This window comes from Zingiber officinale, chromosome 8A (assembly GCF_018446385.1).
Source record: "Zingiber officinale cultivar Zhangliang chromosome 8A, Zo_v1.1, whole genome shotgun sequence".
NCBI classification, from domain to species: Eukaryota; Viridiplantae; Streptophyta; class Magnoliopsida; order Zingiberales; family Zingiberaceae; genus Zingiber; species Zingiber officinale.
In genome coordinates this window covers 96,111,038-96,121,892 of record NC_056000.1, presented here as the reverse complement: position 1 = coordinate 96,121,892, position 10,855 = coordinate 96,111,038, and the positions used below count along the sequence as shown (strand labels likewise).

The 10,855-nt window shown below is 37.4% G+C and overlaps 1 protein-coding gene across 1 annotated transcript; it reads left to right on the top strand.

Annotated features, from left to right (window-relative positions):
- Positions 1-1,810: 1,810 nt before the first annotated feature.
- LOC122012141 (MOB kinase activator-like 1A) lies at positions 1,811-2,472 on the top strand. The gene is made up of 3 exons (XM_042568592.1): positions 1,811-1,977; positions 2,083-2,246; positions 2,338-2,472. Exons 1-3 carry the CDS (start codon positions 1,923-1,925, stop codon positions 2,377-2,379), a joined length of 261 nt encoding a protein of 86 aa, XP_042424526.1. The 5' UTR covers positions 1,811-1,922; the 3' UTR covers positions 2,380-2,472.
- The last annotated feature ends 8,383 nt before the right edge of the window (positions 2,473-10,855 follow it).

The following is a 10,855-nucleotide window of genomic DNA, read 5'->3' as shown; positions in this document are numbered from 1 at the left end:
GACTTGCCTTGGTGACTTGTACAACGTTGCATGGATGGAAGACAGGTTTGAGTTTTATACCTAAACAAGTCATATCTGTTGTCAAGTTCAAAAGGTCTAAACATTTTATTGCATTTTATTTATTTTTTTTCATGTTAATGGGCTGACATTAGATTGTTTGGTTCCGCTAAGGAATTTTTTTTTAAATGTATTTCCTTCTTCAGTGATTTTGTTTCTTTTGAGATGAAACAACACAGAGGCACTGAAGTACAACAAATTGGATTAGAGCATCGAATCCAAGTTCAATTGTTGAATTTTCTGATTAGTAACTTAGTTTTAATTACAAGATGTTAGTGCATTACAGAATAGCTACACTTTTAAGTCTTGCTAATGACATAGCTTAATTTGTTTAAAATTTCCCCAAGAAAATTTTGCTTCGGACATTAAATGCTTTTTACCTTTTACTATTCTCAAAGCCATAACTTGGTCTTTCTTGAAAAACTTTGTCAAGAAATTAGCGTGTGGTTACTGTTGTCACAATAACAGAATGTAAATTTTACTGTTGCAAAAGTCATATCTTGGTTCTTAATTTTACACAGCCTGGTGTGCTAACTCATTTAAAAGATAAAAAGGAGCCAGAACTTCCATTTGTAATGGTATTCCTGTTTTTAAGGGTAGAAATCCTCCAAACATAGGAGCCTTTTCAATATGATGGCATTCCTAACCTTCTAATTATATTTATGGCAGTGAGAATCACAATCTAAAGGATCGAACTCATCGGCAATCTAATTTTTGGATCGGATGTTGCACCTTTAGTCCTCAAAACCGTGAGTCTATCTGGTCAGGCTCTGGTTGATGATTGGGTTTGCTTGAAAACAGTGGTAAATATTGTGCTCTAGCGTATTCATCTTCACAATCTATTTTATTAAACATGACCATGTGTTAACAAAAAACCTTTGGTCCAAGCATTCGAGTTGCATTGTGGATCGCTCACTCAATATGGCATGAAGTATATGTGAGCTTTCGCAAACATATGTAACGAGGGTGTCTCGAAGGATGGGATGGAAGAAGCTTGTGGTAATGTCTGTGGAAGCTACAACTCAGCTAAGTGGAGTCCCTTTATCCATGGCTACAATGCATGATCTTGTATCTCAAAATTGCACGTCTAGTGCAATGTAAGCTCATCAGTGCTCATTCATAAATATATACACACTGGCAGTAGGAATAGTCATATGCTTACTTAAACTTGTTCAAGGGTGTTGTTTCAGATAGTTATATGCAATTTTGAAAGTTGAAAATGGTAAAGATGCAATTTTGAAAGCTGGAAATGGTAAAGATGCAATTTTGAAAGCTGGAAATGGTAAAGATTCAGTATGCAGTTGGTCTTAATTAGTTCGGATATGGTTTGTTGGTCGAGTTTTTACTTAAATTCAACTATTATTTTATTAAAGCTTCTTTTATGGTTCTTTAGCATCAAGAGGTTTACCTTGTATTGAAACTTTTGTTGCATATATTTCTTGATTCATAAATTTTCAGTGTATATTTCTAATACTCTTGAGTAAATTCCATTAATGCCTCCTTATTGCAAGATACTAGTTTCAGTGAATCTAACTTGTTATAATTTTTCCATTTTGTCATAACCAGATTGAAAGTTGCTGATACTTTACCTCCCTTAGGAATCATCATTAGCAGAGTTACCTTTGTGGGTCATGATCCATACATATTTCTTAGAAGAATTGCACGATATTTCATCCAATATCATCATAGGGAAGCAAAATATCAAATTTTGCAGATAATTTACTTCTGTGATCCCGCAATGAGTTGTATTTGTATCATATGTTTATTTGCAGATTTGTACTTGTAGGTACGAATATAGATGGGCGGATGGTGTGCAAATAAAGAAACCTATTGAAGTCTCAGCGCCAAAGTATGTTGAGTACCTGATGGAGTGGATTGAAGTTCAGCTCGACGATGAATCTATTTTCCCTCAAAAGCTCGGTAGAGCCTGTCGATCCAAGTGTTCAATTAATCATTCTTCTAATACAACAACAACTAAGGGAGCTTAAATTGCTGATCTTCATTATCTGATGTTTTTTTTTGTAGGAACACCTTTTCCTGCAAACTTCAAAGACGTCGTGAAGACAATATTCAAGCGGTTGTTCCGTGTTTACGCACACATTTATCACTCTCATTTCCAGAAGATTGTGAGCCTCAAGGAAGAAGCACATCTCAACACCTGCTTCAAGCATTTCATTCTTTTCACTTATGTAAGTGCCTACCTCCGCTTAAAATTTCATTGCTTTCGTCAACCTTTCATACCCATTTGAGAATCGACATGTTCGTGTTATTGTGATGCAGGAGTTTGGGTTGATCGACAAGAAGGAAATCGCCCCGCTGTAGGAGCTGATTGAGTCCATCGTTCTATAAGTTTGTTGCTAATCTAAAGCACTTAAATGATCTTTCAGGTAATCAATCTTATTTCACTGCTAAGTTTCTCTTGAGTGGCTTGTATGTTGATGATGCATTGTTTATTACACATAATTAATGAGTAAATATTAATATGCTTTTGTGTGACCCACCTCCACCACCTGTTCCTTGTGGCTCTAAATCAAGAAATTTTGCTGCCACACCTCCTGCCCTCTGCCAGCGTGGTGAGGGCTCGAGAGAGAGAGAGGGAGGCAGAAAGCGGTAGAATTGTATCATTAGAGTAAAATTTGAATCCTATAAGGACGCTTGGGGCCGGCAGTGGAGAAGGCACTTGGAGCGAGGTTACATTATTGCATCTTTACCATTTCCAGCTTTCAAAATTACATCTTTACTAATATATTATTTATGTGTTTTTACAGTTTACAAATCTCAACTACTCTAGAGTTGAAATTGATGAAATGCGGTTCGATTGGGCGGAATGCATGTTAGATTACATTTGAAGTGCGGTTCTACCTTGATGTGTTGTTAAAAGAATGTTCTATCTTGATTTTGATACCTATTAGCTAGCTTTTGATGTAAAAAGAATGTTTGGGTATTTTATGGATACTGTTGTAAGAAGATTATTTATATAATTTGTGAATATTTGTGTATTTTATGGATATTATTGAATGAAGAATATTTGTATAATTTGTAAATATTTGTGTATTTTTTTTTGTTATTGTCGGTTTTAAAATCAAATTTGTGTTGTTAAAAAATATACATATTACATCGGTTTTCCACCGCTGCAAAACCGGTGTTATTAACTAATATTACATCGGTCATTTACCGCTGTAAAAACTGGTGTTATTAACATACAATATTACATCGGTTTTACACCGTTGATGAAACGTTGTCGTTAAGTGATACTACACCGGTTAATAACCGATTCGAAGACTCGTGTCGTTAAGTGATACTACACCGGTTTTAACCCGATGTCTAAAATGGCAAACTTTTAACATCGGCTTCATAGACATCGGTCGAAAATGAAATAGACACCCGTGGAAAACCGATGTCTATGAAGGTTTTTGTTGTAGTGTAGGGGCATTGCCAACGTTACAATAACCTATAGGGTCACACACTAAGGACAATTAGATGGAGATTACGTTCATATGATGAACCAAGAGGATTAGATTCATTTGATGAATCAAATTGGATTAAGAGTAATCCTAATTGGGCTAATTGAGTTGGACTCAAGTTGATTCATGTGTTCAATGAGTCTAATTTAGATTATGACTCATTGAATCAATTTAATTAAATGAATTAGATTCATTATATTAAATTGGCTTGAATTAAATGGTTGGATTAGATCAACCATGAGAGAGATTAAGTCAGGTTTGACTTGACTTGAGAGGAAGATGAAGAGTCAAGTTTGACTTGAATTTATGCCACCTCATTGGTGAGTTGGCATTAAGTGGCCAATGATGAGGTGCCACATCATCATGTTTAGTACATGTGTGTGCCACCTCATGGAGGTTACAAATCTCTATGGCCACACTTAATGCAAAAATGTGGGTTTCACTTTGGAAAGTGGTCGGCCACTTTTGTAGTGATTGAGAATTCATTTTCTCATTCAAGGCAATTCACTTCATCTCCTTCCTCTAGCTCTCCCTCTCCCTCTCCTCCTTAACTTGGCCGAATCATCAAAAGGTGCTAGCACATCTTTTGTGTGATTTTCCATCTACGTGTTCGTGTGGATACATATAGAGAGTTGTCTATGTTGACAACTTCAAGATCCGACACCATTTGGACGAGCGGGAACGCGAAGGGCTTGGCTTCAAAGGTATAACTTTTTTCCCTTGTAGATCTAAGTAGAAACTCGTACTCGTATGTTTTCAAACTTTTCTTTGCACGGATCCATTGGCTAGGATCTTTCGGGGTTTCCGCGACGCGGAAAAGCGATTTTCGCGGCCTGAAAAACCCAACATTGATTTATCAAACTAAATCTCACCCATTGATAAATCAAAGAAATAATTACTAGGTATACGTACTTGTTATTATATCGGGATTAAGAGTACGCACATCCATAATAACAGGGGTTTTGTTCATTTATGTAGTCAATATAAAAAGAAACAACATTAAATGGTCCTGCTCAATATACACATAGTGTACTAGTTAATTTTATAGTTAAGATAAACCAATACCAAAATACACTGCAACCATTCCAATGGTTTATCCCATTCCATCTTAGTTGTGAGCTACTATTTATAATTTATAAGAAACTGATAACATGATCTTCTGTGTGGCAACACACACCATGTTATCTACACTATAAATTAAATGGACAACATAAATGCAGACATTTAACCAATGTGATTCTTATGTTCATACAAAAAGCTAGGCTTTTAGTATACATCCCAACAATCTCTGACTTATACTAAAAGACTATGCTGCCATATATACTGCCATAACATCTGATTTCCATCCTCTCAACATGCCTATCAAAAGCTCTCGCTGGAAAGGCCTTAGAGAAAGGATCTGCTAGGTTATCTACTGATGTAATATTGGCGACAACAACCTCTCCTCGTATTAGGTGGTACTTGCACTCTATGTATTTACTTACCTTATGGGCTCGTGATTCCTTCGAGTTTGCTACTGCACCACTATTATCACAATAAACTGTAATAATTTTTGGCAAACCAGGAATCACATCTAAGTCCATTATGAAGTTTGTGAGTCATACAGCTTTTATGACTGCCACAGAGGCTGCCACATACCCACCTTCCATGGTGGAGATCGAAACGCATTTCTGCTTAACACTCCTCCATTGTTATGGCTCCACCTCCTAAAGTAAACACAAAACCTCGAGGTCGACTTACTATTGCCCCATTCAGTCCAAATCTGTGTAACCCATAGGGGACAAATTATCTGCCTTGTAAACTAGCATATAATCTTTAGTCCTTATATGCTTTTACGGAAGTCCAATGTCCCAGTCCTGGGTTACTTTGATATCTGCTTACCATGCCCATGACAAAACAGATATCCGGTCTTGAACATAGCATTGCATATATTAGGCTTCCTATAGCTGAGGCATAAGGAACTGCCTTCATGTCCTCTATCTCTTTTGATGTCTCAGGAGACATCTCTTTAGATAAGGGTACTCCATACTGAAAAAGGTAAGAAACCTTTCTTAGAGTTTGCACGCTAAAACGAGCAAGGATAGTATTGATGTATGAAGCTTGGGATAAGGGCAATATCCTTTTCTTGCGATCCCTTATTACTTTGATCCCAAGAATATATCCACATTCTCCCAAGTCCTTCATATCAAAACACTTGGACAACCATACCCTTACATCTGACAATCACTTTGACATTGTCGCCAATGAGCAAATTAAAATGTCATCTACGTATAGTACAAGAAATACCACCACGTTTCCGTCACTCTTCTTGTATACACAAGACTTATCCGGTCACTGAATAAATCCATAAGACTGGATCACTTCATTAAACTGGATGTTCCAAGATCTCTTGCTTCATCATATGTCTAGGGATCAGGTTCATGTTCACCAGGGATCAAGTCCAAAGACTCTCCCAAAAACAACCCTCCCACTATGATGAGACATTACTTGTAATTGTGCATCATTTGTGACACGTGATGCAGTTTCTTGTGGTATCTCATCTTGTACTGTTAGTACTAAAGTAGACGTGTCTTCTCTAATTTCATCAAGAACAATTTTACTCATGGGCTAGTGGTTTATTACATAGTCCTCTTCTAAAATTCGGGCATTGGTGCTAACAATGACCTTCTGATTTTTTTTAGGACTATAAAATAATCCTTCTTTCGTTCCTTTAGGATAACCCACAAACTGGTGAATTTCTGTACGTGATTCTAACTTATCAGTGTCTTCCTTCAGCACATGTACGGGACTACCCCAGATCCGAATGTATTTTAGACTAGGCTTATGCCCATTCCATAATTCTATGGGAGTAAAGGGTAACAACTTAGAAGGTACCAAGTTCAGAATGTACACTGTCGTTTCCAGAGCGTATCCCTAAAATAAATTTTGTTGTATCATGGGAGTTATTGGATTTAGAGTATACAAATTGTCAGCCAACATACCAAAATAGATAACTACTCTATTTTCTTTACTAAAAGAAACAGAATATCCATCCATAATTTTAGAAACTGAAATCAAATTTTTTCTAAAACATGGTATATAAAGACAATTTATCAAAATCAATATTTTATTCCTATCTAAAGATAGATAAACATCTCTCACTGTAATAGCCACCACTTTTGTAGCATTTCCCATGTAGACGGTAATCTCCTCTTCATGTAGTCATCGAGTTTCCTAGAACTCCTGCAATGAATTACAGACATGATCAGTGCTCTCGTATCTACACACCAGGTACCGATAGATAACACCACTAAACATGTTTTAACCACTAGAGAATAAGATATACCTTTATTATTCTCCTTTCATAGAGGGCAGTCCACTTTCCAATGTCCAGACTGCTTGCATGTGAAGCACTTGCCCTTCGGCTTCTTCACACCTGCTTTCAGTCCAGTCCCTAGAGATCGATTCACTTTCTTTGCTTGTTTATTCTTCTTCATGCCTTTCGGTTTAGAAGGAGAAATGTTCTCAGTAATGTGAATTTGAGAACTTTGACAAAACAACCCTTCTGCTGCTTGAAGTTCTGTCAAAAGTTTAGCCAATGAATATGTCCTTTTGTTCATATTGTAGTTCAGGCGGAACTGCTCAAAACTTTTAGGCAGTGTTTGGAGAATGATATCGACTTGGGTTTCCCCATCGATTTCAGCTCCAAGAATTTATATCTCATTTAAATGAGCCATCATTTTGAGGATATGATCCCTCACGGGTGTCCCCTCAGTTATGGTGGTCATCATCAAGTTTCTCATAGCCTCCTGCCTAGCATCCCGATTCTGGTGTCCAAACAGTTCCTTGAGATTGCGCATCATGTCATAAGCTGTAGGCATGGCTCGATGCTAATGTTGTAGTACATTTGACATAGAAGTCAAAATGTAACACCGCGTCATCTCATCTGCCCTAATCCATTTCTTATGACACTCAATCTCCTTTTCACTAGAATCACTATTAGGCAAGCATGGACAGATCTAAAAAAGTATGAACTTATAGCCTTCAACAATTAAGACAATGTCCAGGTTTCGTTTCCAATCAATGTAATTGGGACCAGTAAGTTTGTTCTCTTTCAATATAACAGCAAGGGGATTGAAGGCCATCCTAAGAATCACAAAACATTTGGTCAAGACTTTAGAATTTAAAATAATATTGATTCCTCAAACAATATCATTTAAATTCACCAACACCTCAAATACCGTAAATTTTGTATGCCACGTTAGTGTGGACGTATACAAAATCAAACATTTGTAAGAGGAGGGTTTTACCTATTAATTATCTTGTCAACCTAACTTTATGACAAATAAAATTACCTCAAACACCGTGAATTTTGTATGCCACGACAGTGTGGACGTATACAAATTCAAATATTTGTAAGAGGAGATTTTACCCATTAATTTTATTATCTTGTCAACCTAACTTTATGGCAAATTAATAGTTGGTTTTTCTTTGATCACACAAATAATAGCAGTGACTCCGATGGGGTGGATACTATTAAATGCATCTAAGTGTATACCATTACTTGATATTGAGTCCATTAAATAGGATTGTGCCCTACAGTTGGAGAAGATCACACGCTCCTAAATAATTTCCTATAACCATCCAGTAAGGAAGTTTGATCTAGTGATCTGCAAACAAACTCATCCGTTGTGGAGGAAGGCACTCAGAGCCAACACACAAGTTTGAATGCATCACTTACAAACCAGTAATGGAGACTGTGGAATTTAAATAAAATTCCTCTCCCACTTAGTTATTTAGAAATGAGGGATTTTAACATGCACACAAGCACACAAACGCAGCACATCACAACATAAAAGGCGATAAATATGAAAACTAATTTTCCAACTATTATGGCCTCATCCATAGCTGTCCTCCGTGTGCCACCACCAATGGGTCATGTCGTCACATCTATCTTTCTTCCTTTTTCCGCTGCGCCTCTGGTCCTTAAATAGCACCACGCGTCGCAAGGATACGATCCATGACAAAAAATAAAATTTTACATTTATCGATCCTATATTTCACGAAGGAATGTACATGTAATCTAGATCGAATAGAATGTAAAATCCTAAAACTAATATAGCTCCTGTTGTATTTAATAATTACAATCATGCACACATATAAAATGCCCTCGACATGTCCGAGGTGTTGCGCTTTTCGGGCCGCGAAAATCGCTTTTCGCGTCGCGGAAACCCCGAATCACCCATGCCACTGGATCCGTGCAAAGGAAAAATTTGAAAAATTTCGAGTACGAGTTAGAAAAACTTCGATTTACACTAAATCTACAAAGGTTAAGATGTTTATACCCTTGATGCGTGCCCGACGTGAATCCCGCTCGTCCAAAATGTCGGATCTCTAGAGTATCAAAATAGATACTCCTCTAGAAGTATCCACACAAGCAACTCTAGATGGAGAAGACCAAAACCAAGGTGTGCTAGCACCTATGTGGTATTCGGCCAAGGAGGAGGAGAAGGGAGAGAGCAAAAACTTGAGGAAGAGGATGAAGTAAATGAGGCTTGAATGAAAAATTCATTTCATTCCCCTACAATAGTGGCCGACCACATTCAAAAGAATGTAACTCCCATTTCCACATTAAGTGCAATTAATGTGGAGCCATTAAAGAGTTGTAACCTCCATGAGATGGCACCCATGATGATGTGTAGTAACATCATTGGTCCACATCAATGCCAACTCACCAATGAGGTGGCATAAAGTCAAGTCAAACTTGACTTTTAATCTTCCTCTCAAGTCAAGTCAAACTTGACCAAATCTCTTCCATGGTTGATCTAATCTAACCATTTGATTCAAGGCAACTTAATATAATGAATCTAATTCATTAAATTAAGTTGATTTAATGAGTCATAATCTAAATTAGACTCATTGAATACATGAATCCACTTGAGTCCAACTCAAGTTAGCCCAATTAGGATTACTCTTAATCCAATTTGATTCATCAAATGAATCTAATCCTCTTGGTTCATCATATGAACCTAATCTCCATCTAATTGTCCTTAGTGTGTGACCCTATAGGTTCTTGTAACGTTGGCAATGACCTAAACACATTTAGGAGCATAAGTAATGAGCGGTATCTAGCAACACATCATTACTACCCAAGTTACAAGAATGTTGAGATCCAACATCACCTTGTGACTACCAATTGTGACTCCTCACAATATATGACAAGTGTCCTTCTATCCTAGACATCTAGATTGATCAATATGATGCATAGACCGTGTCATCCTCTAATCAATCTAAATCTTGAACTCCAAGTAGACTCACTCGATCAAATGAGCTCAATATCTCATATTGACTCATTTGGGCATGGCCATGCACTTAGTGGTCTCACTCTATCAAGAATACCGATGTCACTCCCGTCATATGGGAGGGATAGATCCCATCTACATCACTCACATCCCTCTGCATAATTCATTACATACCCAGTAATCGCCTTTATAGTCCACCCAGTTACGGGTGACGTTTGACGAAACCAAAGTACATAACTCCTTATGTAGGGATCTATGGTGACTTCAGGTCTAAGGACTAGTAGTCATACTAATAGCCACATGAGAAAGTATATGACACTCATATAACGATCCATGATACTTTCTCATGGCGGGTCATTCAATATACATTCTCTAATGTATACCCATGTGTCAACTTGATATCTCTATATCCATGACTTGTGAGATCAAGTCATCGAGTTGACCTACATGCTAGTCTTATTGCATTATCATTGTCCCTGAATGTTAATACTCGACTAGGAATGATTAAGAGTAGTGTTCCCTATATCATCTCACTATCGGTTCAATTAACCGATTGATATAGGTGAGTACCGTCTACTCAAGGACATTATTATATTTAGTTTATTTGGCACCAATACAAGTAAGTATAATAACAAAAATCCAAATGCCTTTATTTATATAGAATATGATACAATAAGTCCAAAAATACAATCATCAAATGATTGGCTCTAGGGCTCTAGCTAACAATCTCCCACTAGCACTAGTGCCAATTAGTGTAGGCTCTAAGCCCAAATGACCTAGTGTGACCATCATGCTTCTTCTGTGCCAAAGCCTTGGTCAAGGGATCTGCGATGTTAGCCTCTGTAGGTACTCTGCAAATCATCACATCTCCTCTCTCGATGATCTCTCGAATGAGATGGAAGCGCCGTAGTATGTGTTGGGTCCGTTGGTGTGAGCGAGGTTCCTTCGCCTGTGCTATAGCTTCATTGTTGTCACAATAGAACTCAATAGGGTCAGCAATGCTAGGAACCACCCCAAGTTCAGTGATGAACTTGTGAATCCAAACTGCCTCCT

Coding starts and splice junctions, on each gene's coding strand:
- LOC122012141 (XM_042568592.1), top strand. CDS start 1,923: ATGGAGTGGATTGAAGTTCAGCTCGACGATGAATCTATTTTCCCTCAA. Junction 1,978..2,082: donor TATTTTCCCTCAAAAGCTCG/GTAGAGCCTGTC, acceptor TTTTTTTTGTAG/GAACACCTTTTCCTGCAAAC. Junction 2,247..2,337: donor ATTTCATTCTTTTCACTTAT/GTAAGTGCCTAC, acceptor ATTGTGATGCAG/GAGTTTGGGTTGATCGACAA.